At 52.4% G+C, this 18,248-nt stretch overlaps 1 protein-coding gene across 4 annotated transcripts; it reads left to right on the plus strand.

Moving 5' to 3' along the window:
• The first annotated feature begins 921 nt into the window (after positions 1-921).
• On the plus strand, positions 922-15,651 carry HNRNPL (heterogeneous nuclear ribonucleoprotein L). Of its 4 annotated transcripts, none has more exons than XM_060083224.1 (13): positions 922-979; positions 5,442-5,560; positions 6,181-6,418; positions 6,549-6,634; positions 7,684-7,780; positions 7,867-7,939; positions 11,273-11,344; positions 11,456-11,736; positions 12,961-13,082; positions 13,396-13,597; positions 14,442-14,499; positions 14,602-14,697; positions 15,283-15,651. In XM_060083224.1, exons 3-13 carry the CDS (start codon positions 6,194-6,196, stop codon positions 15,339-15,341), a joined length of 1,371 nt encoding a protein of 456 aa, XP_059939207.1. In that variant the 5' UTR covers positions 922-979; positions 5,442-5,560; positions 6,181-6,193; the 3' UTR covers positions 15,342-15,651. The 4 variants fall into 4 exon arrangements, with proteins under 4 accessions (XP_059939207.1, XP_059939204.1, XP_059939206.1 ...); XM_060083223.1 differs by lacking the exon at positions 922-979 and adding an exon at positions 3,218-3,511 and having other exon boundaries at positions 15,429-15,651; XM_060083222.1 differs by lacking the exon at positions 922-979 and adding an exon at positions 3,219-3,511.
• The last annotated feature ends 2,597 nt before the right edge of the window (positions 15,652-18,248 follow it).

Raw genomic sequence — 18,248 nt, forward strand, 5'->3', positions numbered from 1 at the left:
ATCTGGGAGAAGGGTGTTTTAGACAGAGGGAACAGCCAGTGCAGAGTCAGGAATGAGCTCTAGGTATCTGATGAACAGAAGGAGAACCAGTGTTTGTGCCATGTAGAGGACAAGTGGAAAGGGTTAGGCATGGATTTGGATGGGCCCACAAGGGTTGGATTATGCCGTGGGGGCCCTAAGGAGGGAGGACTTGTTCTTTCAGATGATGTGGTGAATTTCAGTTGGTCTTTCCCTTCTCTGAGCTTCAATTTCTGAAATGGAGGTAGACCTGAGGTCCCCTCTGCTTCCAGACATTCTCAGCACTTCTCAAGACCATCCAGCGTTGCAGGTGCTATTACCAACCTCCTACCAGATGAGGAAACAGAGGCCCCAGAATGCTAAATCACTTTTCCAAAGCCACAGAGTAAGTAGGTGCACCGTCCATATTTGAACGCTGGCAGTCTGACCCCAGGACTCATGCTCTTAACCTCCAAGGGATATTGCAGACCCCATCACCGTGTAACAGGCACTGCAGTGCACTGGTTATGTGTCTTTGGTGGCAGACAAATCCTGCTATATGCCACTTACAATCGGTGGGATCCCCGGTAGGTCGCTAGCGTCCCCTGAGCCCATTTCCCCGTCTGTACGATGTGCACCCCAACATTTACCTCAACCAACAGAACACTTGGCTGACCAGGAGGAATGAGGCGTGATTCCCAAACAACTGTGCGACTTTCTGTGAGGGATGGGGGGCGGGTATTGAGGGGCTGGGGATGTTTGGGGAAAAGGGACGCGGAGTCTTCCCGTTCCTTTTTTGCGTTGTTTCCTCCATTCAACCGCAGAGCAACTCTCGATCTCCCCCCTCTACCTCCCCATTTTTTTCCCCCGGGCTGGAAAGAGGTCGTGGTCCCTTTAAGTCCCGCCCCTCCCTCCCCCAAAACTTCCCAGTGTCTGCTCTCTTTTCGATCTCGGACGGCCGGCCAGGCTCGCCGCCGAACTGGTAGGGGCTGGGGGCGAGGGGTCAGGGAGGAGTGAGGGGGGATCCCAGGGAGGCGCCGCCCGGGGCCCGCGACCGCGGCCCGTGTGCAAGGGGTGGGGGAGGGGCGGAGGCCGGGAGCGCGGGTGTGCAGATAACGCGGCCGCCCGGTCGCGAGCCGTGGGCGCGCTCGGGCGGCCGAGCTGCCTGGAACTTGCCGCGCGTGGGACGGTTCCATCGCGTCCCGTCGGCGCGCGCCGGCGCGAGGGGCGTCCGGGCCCGGCGCGGGGGCGGGGAGGGGAGGGGCCCCTCTCTCCCCCTCCCCCCACCGCATTCCTCTGACGTCTGGACCTCGCGACCCCGCCCTTCAGTCGGAGCCGCACCGCCTTAATTCCGTCGCACTGATCACGTGTTGGAGGCGCTGCGCCGTCTCCCATCTCCGTTCGGCCGGCTCTTTCGGATCTTTTCGGGGTGACTGGGAGCTGATTTACATCTCCACCAGCCCACCCCAACTTTCGTATCTCCTCAAACCCGCGGACCTACCAGGACGGTCCCACTCTCTTAGTGCCACAGACCCCATTTCAAACTTAGTTTCCACTAGGACCCCTATTTCGGGAACCCCCTTTCACCCGAGTGGAAAGGTTCCAGAGCATCTTTGGGGGGCGTCCCCGCATTTCCCACGTCTGTCTCCTCGCTAAGAGCAGCGTCCCCTCCTCCTCTTCCCCCTCCCCCCCCCAGCAGGCAGCCCCATAACGTTAAAGCCCTTAGGGCGGGATCCTAGGTCAGCCCCCCAGCCCCGCCCCCAGGTTCCGGCTGCTGGGCGTCGTTGCACCCTAGAGACTTGGGAAGGTGTTCTCTGCGGGGTGGCCCTACCTGCCTCGGAGGAAACAAGGCCCGCCAGACGCTTAGAATACTCTTAACTACTCGCCTTTGCAGAGTGCTGGCACTGTACCGGGTGCTGTACCTGGAGCTTGGTAGGGTGGCCAGCTTCACTAAGGCCGAGGCAGAGACCACCGCTCCCTTGCTCACACAAGCACTTACATGCTACGGAAAAAGACAACCACCAAACTGTGACGACCCAGAGTAGTAAGGGCTGTCGCGTGAGAACCATTGGCCTGAGCGATCAGGCGTTATTATGGGGGAAGCCGAGGGTCTGGGCTGGTAGGGACAAGGAACGCTTCTCAGAGTGAGCAGAGCACGAACAAGAGAATTTTATTCTTTAGCTCTGGCAGGAGGGATAGCGGAGAAAGTTTTCCAGGTGGAAGGGCCTGCTCGGGCCATAGATCCAGAGGTGCGCGAAAGATCCTGCCCTTTCTGCAAACTGAAAGGAGTTATTTGTGGTTGAATTTAGTGGTAGCTGGACTGGGTCATAAGATAGTCGGCAACAGCAAATGGTTTTATACTGAAGGAAAGGGTCAGATTGGGTTCAAAAATTTTTTCTCTGGCGTTGTGAAGGTTAGAGATGGAGAGGAATAGAATATAGTGATGGGGACAGAGCTGCACTGGCAGTTGCCCTTCTAACTTAGTTTGCCCTTGGGGGGCTGCTTACAGCGGTAAATAAAGACTCAGGGTACTTCAGGCCTTCCCTCCTTTAGAGGGTCGCCCCGCCTCCAGCGGCGCCTGAGAGCGATTTGCGCATGCGTCCTCTCCTCCGATCCTTTCCTAGACTGCGCCAAAGAGCGCCTACGGGTCAGGGATGGGCTCTCCTTTTTCATCCAATCAGGGGCCACCAGTGGTCCTACCGTCTGGTGAGAGGACTCTTTCCACTCTCAACTGACTAATCGGGCGTCTTGCAGAAGATGGACACCTGCAGTAGCCAGTGGAGAGAGGCAAAAGGGAGGGGCCTCCTTGGTCCCTTGCGGAGAGGCGCGGGAAGGTAGTCGCTGTGACGGAAGACTAAGGGCTTTCGGTTTGATGGATTAGCGAGAAGACCAATGAAAGTGGGAAGGAGGCGGGGCTTTGGGGGAGAGTGGTGAGCGCCGCTCCTATCAGGTGCTCCTAACGAGGCCAGGCAGTGTCAGAAATCTGACCAATCAAGTTGGAGTTTATTTTAAGGCGGCGGGGTCGGAGAAATGACTGGCAGAAAGCGATCGCCTATAAGGAGTGTCCCAGTCAAACAAGGGCGGGCACTCCTGCAGAACGGCGTGGGCTTTATCCAATAGGTGCGCAAGGCGTATGGAGGCTTCCCCTCCCCCAGCGGCGGGACCAGTGGCTCCCCCTATCGGGTGGGGGCGGCGGGTGACGGGCGTGTCCCTCCCCCAATGAGAGGCGGGGGGAGGCGGGTTCTGGGCCGCCATGTCGCGGAGGCTGCTGCCCCGGGCGGAGAAGCGGCGTCGGAGGCTGGAGCAGAGGCAGCAGCCGGACGAGCAGCGGAGGCGGTCCGGAGCGATGGTGAAGATGGCGGCGGCGGGCGGCGGAGGCGGCGGTGGCCGCTACTACGGCGGCGGCAGTGAGGGCGGCCGGGCCCCTAAGCGGCTCAAGACTGACAACGCTGGCGACCAGCATGGAGGCGGCGGCGGCGGTGGAGGAGCCGGGGCGGCGGGCGGTGGCGGCGGGGTGAGGCCAGGGCCCTAAGCGCCGGAGACGGCCGGGAAGGGAGGGGAAAATTCTCACGTTGAGGGCATTTATTTTGGGGAGAGGGGGCTCTGCGCACGCGCCCAGGCCCTCGCGCCGTGGACGGGGTGGGGGAGGGGCAGGCGTTGGGCAAACGGCGGGGTTTGCCCGAGGACAGGCGCTTGCGCGTGCGCGCTCTACAGAGCGGGGTGTGGGGGGCGGAGGAAACTGCTCGCGGTGCAGGTGGCGCAGTGCGCAGGCGCCGCGGGCTGGTTTGTGGGGGCCGGGCACGCGGTCGGGCCGATTTTTTCTTTATCATTTTCTTTTCTGGCCTCATGCGCAGGCGCACTTCTCTTGCCCGGGCCTTGTGGGCGGTTGGGGGGGGAGGGGCACCACGTGAGCGGGGAACGAGTGGGCGGTAGTCTTTTTCCGTGCCTGAGTGGGGTATCTGCCTGATCGCTGTTTGATCTTTGTAGCGTCATGGTTTGTCTCAGTACAGAAATTGATTTCTTTGAGGATATTCCCCCAGACCAGAATATCTGCCTCATTTTTGTGGGCATTAAAAACCGGAAGAAAGCGTTGTGAGAGGTCTTTTTAGCCGTTTGGAAGTTGAACCAAGCTTTCGAGTTATCACAAGTTTGCTTACATTTTCTGAGGGTTAACTGGATGCCGTAGGTTTGATGAACCAAAATGTTCCCTGAGCGGTGGGCACTTTGTAAGGGATTCAGCCTCTTCCGTCTCCTGCTCGGAAAAGACAACCAATTGTTACTCCTGGCTTGGAGCCCATTCCCTCCTCCTTGGAAGTTCCTGAAGCCCTGTCTCGTTCAGCCATTTGCAGAGTTTTCCACGGTTTAGCGGCGCTCTGTAGCCATGATTTACTAGCATTTAAACCGTGCCAGGCCTTGTTGCACGCATTTGAAAGGTATCTTAATTGAATTCTTAACACTCCTCTATGAGGTAAGAGATGGGCTTACTATTCCCCTTTTAGAGAGGCGAGGTAAATTCCTTTAGATCTTGTAGCTAGTCTGAGGAGGGGCAGGGATTAGAATTTAGGGCTGTGGAACTCCAAATCACTGAGCTGGTAACCATCAGGCGGGTGTGGCTCCTGTGGTTTGTGTGGTTCATTCCTGAAATAGAATCCAATTTTGCCCATGTTACATGGGCTTCTGCTTGGTGGTTCTCACATTGGAGGCTGGGCCCAGAGCCCAGGAGAGGTGGAGAAAGTTACTTTGCTCTTTATTGATTCCCAGACACTTTTGTCTGTGGGTGGAAAGATACTTCCCCTGGGAAGGGAACTGTCTTGATTTTTAGTGGTACAGGTTGGATCTTCTCTTCTTTTGAAAGACTTTATTCTCTCTTTTGTTAGTCTGACCTAGGTAGTATTTTCCAATACAGATTTTGGTGAGAGAGTAAAGACTAGAGGCAGAGTCAAGACTGGCCTGGATGCCAGTGTCTGAGGCACCTGCTGGACCTGGGGATGAGTGGTGGGGAACAGCAGTGCTTGGCTGTGTGGTGATGGTAGGTTCCTCCACTAGGGGAAGGGCAGAAAAACTTGGGTGAATGCAGCAGAAAATTGAGTCCCCTTTCCAAGCCTCTCTTTTCCCACATTTCTTTGACCAGTGGGCAGAGACTGGTGCTGGGAAGACTGTAAGATGGGACTTGGGACTTGTCTGGTCCTCCATTTTGCCTTCCTCAGAAACTACAGTAAGAGCCATTAGGCATGTGGCCATACACTCAGGCCTTCTGTTCCGCTGGTCCAGAATCCTTTTGGGGTGATTGGTTGAATTGCTGCCCCTAGTTGCCTGCCCTGTATGTCTTTTCTGGGTGACACACTCGAATGTTTTATCTGTCTGAGTCCACAGTGGCACAGACGCCAGTAATCCACTGTCTTGTACAACAGAAAGTGAAGTCTTGTTTTTGCTTCCTTTCTCAGGAGAACTACGATGACCCGCACAAAACCCCCGCCTCCCCAGTTGTCCACATCAGGGGCCTGATTGACGGCGTGGTGGAAGCTGACCTTGTGGAGGCCTTGCAGGAGTTTGGACCCATCAGGTACTCAGCTCAGAGGCCAGGGGTTGGGTATTTAGATGAGTTAACTCCTTGGTGTCCTGAGTGTAACTGGGTTTCTGGTTAGAAGTAACTTGGCCATTTTGGTCCACGTTTCTTCAGCTAGGTTCTGGGGCTCCGTTACTCCTGGGGTTAGCCATTTTCCCTTGGATAAGTTATAGCAAGTTCTGTGTCTTTTCCTCCTTCCTTTTTTTTTTTTTTTCCCTCATTCCTTTTTTCCTCTTTCTCTGCCTTGTAATTTTGGCACATGGTGAGTAATGGGAATAGAGTGGTGAACACCACTGTCTTGATTCCTCCCAGACAGTTGCCTACCCAGAGTGGTCAACACTGTGATAGGGGAAACTCAGCTGTCTGTGGGAGGCATCCGACTCAATCAGGTGAGGGCTTGGGAAGGAAGGCTTCCCAGAGAAGCTGATGCCAAAGCCACACACACCTCTTTTGCTTGTCGTACCACTTATGGCAAGGGATGTTCAGGTCAAGAAACCATGACTGGCACAGAGGAGTCCAGAGGCCAGGGAGGAGTCGGATCGCAGATAACTGAGGCTGTTCTCTGACTCTTGTCTCCATCCCCCTGAGAGGATTGCAACTTGTGTTCTCTTTACCAGTTATGTGGTGGTGATGCCTAAAAAGAGACAAGCGTTGGTGGAATTTGAAGATGTGTTGGGGGCTTGCAACGCCGTGAACTACGCAGCCGACAACCAGATCTACATTGCGGGCCACCCAGCTTTTGTCAATTACTCTACCAGCCAGAAAATCTCCCGCCCCGGGGACTCGGATGACTCCAGGAGCGTCAACAGTGTGCTTCTCTTTACCATCCTGAACCCCATCTATTCGATTACCACGGTGCGTGCCAGTGGTTATTCGTTTAGGTTCTCCTATGGAATCTCCCTCCTGCCTTTTTTCCCTGTCTTCTCCCATGAGCCAGACTGACCTGCCAGTGTCCCTTCATCTTGCCTGTGTTTGGTTTTTACAGGATGTTCTTTATACTATCTGTAACCCTTGTGGTCCTGTCCAGAGAATTGTCATTTTCCGGAAGAATGGAGTCCAGGCTATGGTGGAATATCCTTTGCTGGGAAATGGGTGTTCCTTGAGATGGGAGCTCACAGGGCTTGGTAGGAATCCATCTTTTCAACCAGCACGTGTCTCCTGAACGCCTGCCATGTGCCAGATGCCTTCATAGAGCCCATGGTCTCATGGAAGGGATGGTTAATAAACAATCACACCTAAATAGGCCCTTGAACAGCACAGATTTGAACTCTGGGGGTCCACTTAAGGTGAATCTCACTCACTAAATGTATACTACAATATTATGCCATCTGTGGTTGGTTAAATACATGGATTTTCAACTGCACAGAGAGTCGGTGCTGCTAAAACACAACGCACACGTGTTCAAGCGTTGTGTAGTGTGAAAGTACGAGGTTTAAAGTGTGAAGGGAAAGAAGAGTGTGCCATGAGATGCAAGAGGAAAGAATTCACAGGGGTTCTGGGAAGGTCTCTGAAGAGGTGCTCTCCTTATTTCCATGTAGAGGTAGGAACTGATACTCAGGCTGAGGACACCACATCTGCAGAGGTCCTCAGGTGGGCAGGAGCTTAGTGTTGGAGAAGGCGAACAACCTGACAACTGAAGAGTAGCTGACGAGGGGGAGAGGGTTCCTTAGGACATTGGAAGAAGTTACGGCATCCCAGGCAGTGGGGTCAAGCTTGGGTCAGGGTGCAGTGGCGGGAAGTCACTGATGGGTTTTCAGGGCAGGAGTATAATCTGGTTAACGTTTCAGAGATTGTTTAGGCTTAGTCAAGGCGTGTAGAAGCAGAGGGGGAGGATGAGGCTGAAGAAGAAGGTGGCTTGGCCTGTGATGCTGGCAGAGAAGGTTGTTGCCGTGGGGCAGGACGGGGGAGTACAGGTCTCGGAGCTCTGGCCGTGTCTGCGCATTTGGGGCCACACTCCAGCTGTGTCTGTACAAGTGGCTGGTGGCTGTGGGCAGTGAACTAACCCCGAAGCCCGCTTGGAGCAGTCTTTGGGGTGCTACTTGTTGTCATCCTTCTCTGGCGCAACTTGAAGCTCTTTTCAGAGAGCTCTTGGGATGGGACTTTCCCTTAACTCTACTCACATTCGACTCTGTGCAGAGTGCCCAGCGGGCCAAGGCCTCACTCAATGGGGCTGACATCTACTCAGGCTGTTGCACTCTGAAGATTGAGTATGCGAAGGTAGGTCTGGGAAGTGGCTGCCCCTTGTCAGCTTCCTAGGTGAGCCCGGAGCCTGGCTGACCTCAAGCTTTTTATTGTCCCTGCAGCCTACACGCTTAAATGTGTTCAAGAATGATCAGGATACTTGGGACTACACCAACCCCAACCTCAGTGGACAAGGTAATCCTGACGGCAGCTTTGTTTTAAACATACCCGCCTTGCCTTCACTTGACTAGCGCACTTCATAGACCTGGACTCAGGGTTATGTAATGCCATTGGGCTCCTGTGGACATGGGAGGGCCTTGGGGGTCAGCTCTTGGAAGATACACTCCAGTGGGAGGGGGTGAATGAGGGGCCTCTGTAGGTCCTAGCTGCTGCTTGTGGCCCTTTGATGCAGCAGAGGATGCAGGGTCAAGGCAGAGGCCTGGGTGGGGTGGGGAGCAGGGCCTCACTGAGCACAGGCCACGGCAATGGCTTACAAACCAGTAGCAGCTCCCAAACGGATTCTGCTGCTTTTCTTCTAGGAGCCTGCTTAGGGTCACTGACCCCATTCTCACTGGGCCAGGAATGGTCCTCTTGCTCTCCACTCTTGACAGGGTCTGCTTCTGGGGGGACAGATTGGGGATGTGACGAGGGCTCCCAGGCCCTTGCAGCAGAGCCTTTGAGCAAGTTGACCTTGTGGAGGTGAGACACCCTGGATTGGAGCAGGGCGGACACGCCTCACCTCACTTGTAGAGGGAATGCAACATCTCTGCAGGGGGCCCAAATGGACAACCCCCTTCCTAGAATCTGTCAAGAATGGTTTGCCTTGGATAGGAGGGAGAGGTGGAGCATTGCCTTTGAAAAACAGCGGCGCCCCCTCAGCAAGACCATCCATCTCTGTTTCTGTCTTGGTCTGATACGTCGGACTAGGCCATGGGCTGAGGGAGGTGGCTGGTTGCTGACATCTCACAGGCCTTGGGAGGCCAGAGGCCCCCATTCCTAGGCAGGCCTGTCTTGTTCGCCCTTGCAGCTGGGAAGCCGTGGGCCGGGTAGGCTAGACTCTTCCCCAGGACCCTCACAATGGGCGCTGTGGGGCTCGCTGCCCCCTCCAGAGGTCAGAGACAAATTGGTGACCGAGTGAATGTACCAGAGCGGGCAATGGCATTACATGACTGCTAACAGAAACACGGCAACCAACCATTTCTTCTCCAAGGAACATAAATAGAAGATGTGCAGACCGGCAGGGGCTAGTGGCAGGGGCTGGCTGTGCATTGGTTTTGATGCCTCTCAGCTTTGGCCGCCCCCAGGCTGGGGGTCAAAAACGAGAGCTGTTGAGGTGACCTGGAGTGAGGGAGGTGCTTCGCCACCCCCTTGGGAACCAGACTTCAGCGGCTCTGCCTCTGCACATTGCTCACCAACACACAGGGTAGAAACCACTAGCTCTTCCTGGAGAGAACAGAACACGCAGCCTCCACCACGTCCCCAGAAACAGCCGCAGACTTGAGCTCACTACATCAAGAACACCACACCGCGCTCCAAGGAACAGCTACAAGCACAGAGGCAGACAGAGACAAAGAAAGAGACGCAACATGGCAGCAGACACTGCTTTTTTACTAAACATTAAAAAAAATGTCAAAATCCAAGCAAACTTGAACCCGAAAATGTACACAGAAGTAGGAAACACAGAGAACAGAGCTCTCCCAGCCAGCCAGCGGCGCTCTTTTCGGAGAACGTTTCATAGACTGAAGTAGATTCCATGGGCCTCCAAGACAATAGGATCCTCTCCATTCCTCGCCATGTGGGTTTGGTTTTTTTTGTTTTTCGTTTTTTAAGTCCTTTGGTTTGGGGAGGGCCTTCTTTTTTTTTTTCTGTTTTGATATTTTTATTTTTTCTGCAGTCATCGGCTGCCAACATAATCTGCACCAACTGGAGATCAGAAACCAAAAAAAAACCAAAAACTTAAACCACAACAGCAGCAAAAAATCAAAAAAACCAAAACAGGCCTAAAACCAAACAGCCAAACAGCTCAGAGGTACACAGTTACCTGCTGGCGGGTAACTGGGAGTGCTCCCAAGGCCAAAAGCGCGGGCATAGTGGGGCCACTGGCACACCTCATAACCAGGAGACACGCACACGGAATGCTACACAGCCAGAAGCACCGCACTGCAGCACACAATGTGAGGAGGTGACAACATGGAGGGACACTATCCACTTCATACACCTTTATTTTCCACTTTTCTGATATCTTCTGAGGACAGAACATCTGTGAGCCATGTTTGATTTAATCAAAGCACTGACTTTTAAAACAATTCTTGAACAGTTGTATCGGATGTGTACCGTACCTTGTACTTATGACTGTACAACCGTGTGATGCAGGGTCGCAGTGTATGTTTGATGGGACGCCATCTTTCAGAACTGTGCTAACTCACTGTTGAAGCGTCCAATGGTAAGAGAAAATACAGATTTGTTGTTTGTGACAAATGGACATTGTACTCTGTACTTCTGCTGTAAGTAGCCCTTTTCCATCTTTGTAATGACTGTTGGAAAACAAAACCCAGGCCGGGTGGCAGGAAAGGGCGGTGGTCCCGAGCCCTGGGTTTTTGGAGTCAACCAGGCCTGGGTTCAAAGTCCCAGCTTGGCCACTAACTTGCTTTGTGACCTTGGGCCAAATTGTATTACAACTGCTCAGTTAAAAGTTAAGTGCTCATTTTCCTTATCTGTAAAACGGGGCTAAAATAGTACCTACCTCATAGGGTTGTTGTGAGGAATTTAAGAAACGGTGATGTCTGTTTGTAAAGTACTTAGCACAGTGCCACTCAAGTGCTAAGTTAACGGTAGCGATTATGAACTGCAGCTGGGGTTGGGGCGGGGTGGAACTGCGCCATTGTCTGAGACTGTTGATGCCTTGTACATGACTGCTCATTTGAACTGATGTTGATGTCGCCCTGTTTGTCCTTTCCTACAGTCCCTCTTCTTGGGGTGGATGTGACTAGAGGGGAGGGTGACGGGTACCAAGATTGAGAAAGTCTTCTCTCCAGAGAGTGGGCCCTAGCACTCTTAGACCCTTGGGGCTTTGTGGGCCCAATTTTATTTTTCTACCCTTCCCTGTGTTATTTTCTGGCTCTTAACTCCTCTCCCTTCATTGGGAGTTATTTTAGAAATCTGTTCCCGGCCCCCATATCAGCTTCCATAGTGGCTGCAACTTCCCCAGAGGGGAAGCTCGGGAGCTTCCCGAGGGAGCTCGGGAAGGTGAGAGGCCCGGAACCTGGCTTCATCCTTCACGGATGAAGGAAAGCAGCCTGCTTGGAGTGGGCGGCGGGAGGGACAGTGGGCTCCGCCCTTGAGGCTTGGGCTTCATGCCCACCCTGGGCCCGGCCACAGGAAGGAAGCCCCAGTAACCCTTGTGAGGAAGGAAAGGCCACTGCCCAGGCCCTCAGGAGCTGAGGGACGCTGAGATCAGCCTCTGTAGTCAGGAGGGAGGGAGAGACCTCTTTTTCCAAGTTAGATTCTAACTGTTCTCTCTGTCTGCAGGTGACCCTGGCAGCAACCCTAACAAACGCCAGAGGCAGCCCCCTCTCCTGGGAGATCACCCCGCAGAATATGGTGAGGGCAGGGGGTTCCCCTCCGTGGACTCCCGTGGCTCATGTGCCCCTGCCCGCCGCCCGCCGCGCAAATTCTCACCCGTCCTCCCTCTCTTTCCTTCCCACCCCCCAGGAGGGCCCCACGGTGGGTACCACAGCCATTACCATGATGAGGGCTACGGCCCCCCCCCACCTCACTACGAAGGGAGAAGGATGGGCCCACCAGTGGGGGGTCACCGCCGGGGCCCAAGTCGCTACGGCCCCCAGTATGGGCACCCCCCACCCCCTCCCCCACCACCCGAGTATGGCCCCCACGCCGACAGCCCTGTGCTCATGGTCTATGGCTTGGATCAGTCTAAGATGAACTGTGACCGGGTCTTCAATGTCTTCTGCTTGTATGGCAATGTGGAGAAGGTGAGCTTCCACTAGGTCCACTGCTTTCCTTATAGACCTGGCAGCCCCAGGGGAGGCCCCGACCTTTTGGCCCCCCCAGTGAGCAAAGAATGGGGAAGGAGCCTCTTGAGGAGCAAGCAGGTCCAGAGAGGGTAACTAGTTTAATCAGGTGACGCTGCAGATGGATTTTATTTGGTCCTCATGCTATGTGGGTGGTTTATTTTTTTATTTTTTTAAATTTTCAGTGTTATTTAAAAAAAAAAAAGACTATCACATGAAAGTGTTAGTAGTTAATATTACATAAATATTACGGTGTATAAATTTACCCATCACAGTTAAAGATCATTATGTAAGGATTTTCTGTGGAACACTTCAGATGATACGGCAACACTGAGCCTTACTGCCTTGCCTGGGAGAAGTTGGCTGGGGCTGTCTGGTGACTGTCCACCTCAGACTAGGTCGTTCCTTCTGTCAAACCCATCTGGGTCCTGGAAGCCTTTGAGTTTACAGCCCCTGGCCTGGCCCATTAACATTAGCAGCTAATAACGTGTCAAGCGTTTTTTTTTTTTTTTTTTTTGCGGTACGCGGGCCTCTCACTGCTGTGGCCTCCCCCGTTGCGGAGCACAGGCTCCGGACGCGCAGGCCCAGCGGCCACGGCTCACGGGCCCAGCCGCTCCGCGGCATGTGGGATCCTCCCAGACCGGGGCACGAACCCGTGTCCACTGCATCGGCAGGCGGACTCTCAACCACTGCGCCACCAGGGAGGCCCCTCACAAGAATTCTTAATGAGACAAGCAGGGGAGGTGAAAGCATGGGGGGCAGATAACTTGCCCAGGTTCACTCAACCTTTATGTGGAAGCAGGACTCAGAGCTGACACTGCTGTTCTTAGGGTTTTTGTAACGTGACCCACGTAGTCATGACTCAGTATCTGTATATCTGTCTGTTGATGGAAATAGCTGCTTTTTTTCTCCCACCACACTTGCTTTTCTGTTGTGCTTCGTTAAATGACCTACTCAGGGATCAGGTCCTGAGCTTAGGGAAGGACTGCCTAGTCTTTGCTGCCCAACTTGGGCTGAGCACTTGCTGTGGGCCAGACAGGCTCCTGTGTTCTCCTGACTCCTCACAAGTGAGGAAATGGAAGCCTCGATCCAGAGCAGGAGTTGACTTCCTAACTGACTTGGAAGGGACAGGAGAAGGGTCTCTGACAGCTGGGCGGTGGTGCTGATACGATTGCTCTCCTCAAGGTGAAATTCATGAAAAGCAAGCCAGGGGCCGCCATGGTGGAGATGGCTGATGGCTATGCTGTGGACCGGGCCATCACTCACCTCAACAACAACTTCATGTTTGGGCAGAAGCTGAATGTCTGGTAGGTACCCAGGCTCCTCGGGCTTGGGGAGGGTTGGAGAGGGACGGAGGAGAGACGGGAGGGGGAGTGGGGCCCACTCTGGACAGAGGTCAGAGGAGCACAGAGAAACCAAGTGCTTATCCAGGCTGGAGTTGGGCATGCAGGTGTGTTCCCAGGGGTTCTTCTGAAGCAGTGGGCAAAAGTGTGTCGGCCTCTCCTCAGCTGTGGAGCAGTGCCTTCTGAGGCATACAGTGCTGTCAGACAGGAAGGAGGCCACAGTAGAAGGTGGGGGGCAACTTGAGGTCTGACACAGGGCTCCCCTTCCCTCCTACAGTGTCTCCAAGCAACCAGCCATCATGCCCGGTCAGTCATACGGGCTAGAAGACGGGTCCTGCAGTTACAAAGACTTCAGTGAGTCAAGGAACAATCGGTTCTCCACTCCAGAGCAGGCAGCCAAGAACCGCATCCAGCACCCTAGCAACGTGCTACACTTTTTCAATGCCCCTCTGGAGGTGACTGAGGAGAATTTCTTTGAGGTGGGTGCCGTGGACTTGGTTCTTCAGCATAGCCATCTGAGGAGGCCATTCATTTTTGAATTTTAACGAATGTCTATTGAGCTGCTCTGCTGGGCTCTGGGTTGGGTGCTAGGGACATAGCAGGGACCGAGAAAGGCTCAGAATGGCACCAAACTTCCAGCAACAGTGGAGTTTGCCATGCTGCTTGTATTTTTGGCAAGTCAGAGTGGCTGCTCATTTGCCTTGAAACATTGCTCCCTGTCTGGGTGACGGACTGGTGATTGGAGTCCAATCTCGAAACATCCACACTGTCAGGCCGTCTGGGGCCTAGATGACATTAGAAGGGAGGGTCCCATTATGGTGCTGTCAGAGGGAACCGCGGCAGCTTTGGGGAAGGGTGGAAGTCTGACTGTGGAGTTGGACTTTGGGCCTTACTGTGGCCTGAGGTGTTGCTATTCGGTTTAGCAAACATTTACCTAGTGCCAGAACACACCCAAATAACAGCTGAAGATGGGAAATTTAAAAAGCAGTTTCCCGGTTTTAGGCAACAAAATAGTTAAAGAGCAGTGTTTCTCAACCTTTGCGGGCGTTACAGGGACACCTTAGAGTGTGTGATAAAAGCTTAGAAACTCTTTTGTCCAGAAAAATCCAAGTGTTCAGCTGTGGTGTGCTTGAATTCTGCCATGTGGCACTCCTTGTGTTTCTGAGTCTGTCTGTTCTTTGTTTTTGTTTTGGCCATGCAGCATGCGGGATCTTAGTTCCCTGACCAGGGATCAGACCCGTGCACCCTGCAGTGGAAGCGTGGAGTCTTAACCACTGGACCACCAGGGAAGTCCTTTGAGTCTGTTTTCTGTTTCTGTTGTAGATCTGCGATGAGCTGGGAGTGAAGCGGCCATCTTCTGTGAAAGTATTCTCAGGCAAAAGTGAGTAAACTGCCCCACCTTCCTCCCCCATTCCTTGACTGTAGATGGGCAGCTCCCTGGCTTCTGCTCAGGTCAGCCTCAAACCTTTGTTTTTCCCATCAGGTGAACGCAGCTCCTCTGGGCTGCTGGAGTGGGAATCCAAGAGTGATGCCCTGGAGACTCTGGGCTTCCTGAACCATTATCAGATGAAAAACCCAAGTGAGTATCTGTGGGTCCTGCGGTCATGCATCCCCCTTGTTGCTTAATGGGTTGGCTCGCTTCGGGCCAGAGCCATCCTTCCTGCCATCAAGATAGGGCCCCAGGGATTTCCTTATTGTCACTGACACAGGCAGGTGGGACCTGGTCGCCAGGAGAGCAGCCTGATGTTTCATGTGGGAGGGCCAGCTTAGCTGCTTGCTGCCACCCGCTCTGCCAGCTTGGGAGTTGCTCAGGCTTGTCCTCCAGGGAGCTGCCGTTCTCTGTGCATCAGAGGCTGGCTCAGTACCCAGGAAAAGGGGCTGTAATAGCCAGCAGGTAAAATTTGCCCACCCAGTTCCTAGGCAGGCCTATTGTGCGCCAGCTGAAAAACTGGGAATGGGATCCTCCATGGAATTGAAGGAAGAGAAGGAGAAATGCCTTGTGTGTTAGTCTTGTTTTTGAGTCTCGAAAGTGGCAGTGAAGAGTGAGTTTGACCCTTGCAGTTGAATTGCAGAAAATGAGAGATGTGTGCAAAACCAGGGGAACTCTGGGTGGGGGGAGCATCCAGAGAGGGGCCCAGTTACACCTCTGTCCTCTCTTTTGCAGATGGGCCATACCCTTACACCCTGAAGTTGTGTTTCTCCACTGCTCAGCACGCCTCCTAATTAGGTGCCTATGGAGAGTCCCATCTGAGCAGGAAAACATTTCTTTCCTTTATGCTGTTTTTTTCTTTTGTTTGTTTTGTTTTGCAGATGTTCCTGTATTCCTTTTTTTTTAATACTAGGTTAGTAGAGGCTTAACCATAATGGAAACGCTGGAAGTCTAAAGGGGGAGGGGAAGGGGAACTGCTATCTCCCAAGATTAACCTTCACTTTTAAAAAACTATTGTACATGTGATTTTTTTTTTTCCTGTTCATACATTTGTGCTGTCCGTGTACTCTTGGCACATTTCAATAAAATTGTTTGGAAAATAAACGTAGCACTTTCTGGGATTCTGGGGTGTGTCTGCTTCCCTCACACTCAAGTCTTCTGAAGAGGGGCAGGCCGGCCAGGACACAGCTGCAGCCCCTCCAGAGGGGCAGGTCCAGCCCTGACGAGTGATGTGGGCCACAGCTGCAGATTGGGAAATGATGAAAGGGTCTTGAGAATCTGGGAGACCTGGTGGCATCCTTCATGGGCTCTACCCAAGCAAGCTGGATCTAGTTGAAGAGTCTTTTTTTTTTTTTAAGTAAATAGTTGAAAAAATTAAATTGAGATTTTAAAAAGAAGAAAGCCTTAATCTTACAAAATAAACTTACCCGCCTTTAAGGTTGGAAAATGAAACCTCAGATAAAAGTGAAAGTCATCTCCCCACTCCCCTTGAAAACAAGTTTTTTTTTTTTCCATAAGGAAAGTTCTCCTATTTGCTTATGTGTCTTAACAGAAAATGCTTTGTACTGTAAGATGTTCTCACATCACATGCAGGGCAACCTCATTATCTTTAGTCTTACACAGTATCTTGTGTGGATATGTCATAATTTACTTGGTTCTGAAGGTAATTTCCAATTTGCTGCTGCAAACAGTACTACTATGCATCTTTATACAAATGTTATCCAACTTCCTTGATACTGATCTGGAGGTAAATTCCTAGCAGTGGAATTGCTGGATTAAAGGATGCATTCAATTGCAACTTGATAGATATTCCCCAGTCTTGGTGTGTGGGAACTTGTGTTTATGGTTGGGACTGGGCCATATGGGTGGAGGGCAGACGATAACCTGGAAGGGAGCCGCCTTTAAGAACCTTGACTCATACTGGAGGGAAGAGATCCTGCAGAGAGGAGCAAGTCAAAAAGTCCAGTTGCTTGTGTGCGCTTGAAAAAACCCACTTTGGTAATTTTCTGTAGAGTTTTTTTTTTTTGCGGTATGCGGGCCTCTCACTGTTGTGGCCTCTCCCATTGCGGAGCACAGGCTCCGGATGCGCAGGCTCAGCGGCCATGGCTCACGGGCCCAGCCGCTCCGCGGCATATGGGATCCTCCCAGACCGGGGCACGAACCCGTATCCCCTGCATTGGCAGGCGGACTCTCAACCACTGCGCCACCAGGGAGGCCCTCTGTAGAGTTTTTAAACAGTAACATCTACTGAAGTCAAATGGCATTTATCAAAGTTTCACCAGGGAAAGCTTCAAACAACCTCTAGACAAGGAGAAACTACAGTCACCTTGCAGCCGTAACTTAAAAATCTAGGATTATTTTAAGCTAATCAAGGGGGGTAAAAAGTAAATTTCCTCATTTTGTCTGCCAGTACCCAGTCTTCATCCCATGTTAGTAGTTATGAGTCTCCTAGATATTCTATGCATATATTTTTTATGAAGGTACAGCCATCTATAACTTTTTATAGCAACCTAACTAAATGTTCTACATCTTTAAATTTTTTATTCTCACATCTTGGTATCCGCATAGTGGTTCCAGAGTTCTCCATTGTGTAGCTGACCAAACAGTTCTGTTTTCCAAAAGAGCCTAACCATCTGACACATTAAGAAGGCAAAGTAGGACTTACCTGGTGATCCTGTGGTTAAGACTCAACCCTTCCCCTGCAGGGGGCACAGGTTTGATCCCTGGTCTGGGAAGTTCTACATGCATGCAGTGTGCAGTGCGGCCAAAAAGAAACAAAAAAGTCACAAAGTAGGGCTTCATTGGTGGCACAGTGGTTAAGAATCCACCTGCCGATGCCGGGGACACGGGTTCCAGCCCTGGTCCGGGAAGATCCCACATGCCCCAGAGCAACTAAGCCCGTGGGCCACAACTACTGAGCCTGTGCTCTAGAGCCTGCGAACCACAACTGCTGAAGCCCACGCGCCTAGAGCCTGTGCTCTGCAAGAGAAGCCACCGCAATGAGAAACCCGCACACCGCAATGAAGACCCAACACAGACAAAAAATTAAATAAAAAAAATTTTTAAAAAGCAAAGTATTCATTACAACCCCATTTGCCAGAGACAGAGACCTTGAACTAGTGACTTCTCAGCTGGTTTCCTCTGCATACAACGTAAAATATACTACAACCCCGCGGTGGTGTGGCAATTCAGATTATACAGTCAGCGCTTAATGTTGTCCGGCCTATATTCCCATTCCCTTATATGGATAAATTCAGTAGTAACTTTTTTCTTTTAAAATTTATTATTTTTTAATTTTGGGCTGCGTTGGGTCTTCATTGCTGCTCGCGGGCTTTCTCTAGTTGCGGCCAGTAGGCTTCTCATTGCAGTGGCTTCTCTTGTTTCAGAGCACTGGCTCTAGGTGCGTGGGCTTCAGCAGTTGTGGTTCACAGGCTCTAGAGCGCAGGCTCAGTAGTTGTGGCCCACGGGCTTAGTTACTCCGGGGCATGTGGGATCTTCCCGGACCAGGGCTGGAACCCATGTCCCTCGCATTGGCAGGAGGATTCTTAACCACTGTGCCACTAGGGAAGCTCCCTGTGTGTTTTTTGTTTAGTTAATATGGTACAAATGCATGATTGCAAACTTGCAGAGCTGCAGTTATTCTGCCATTATGCCCTTGGACATTCATCTGTCTTCAATTTCTCCACCATTATGAAACAGCT

Source organism: Mesoplodon densirostris, chromosome 19 (genome assembly GCF_025265405.1).
Source record: "Mesoplodon densirostris isolate mMesDen1 chromosome 19, mMesDen1 primary haplotype, whole genome shotgun sequence".
Lineage (NCBI taxonomy): Eukaryota > Metazoa > Chordata > Mammalia > Artiodactyla > Ziphiidae > Mesoplodon > Mesoplodon densirostris.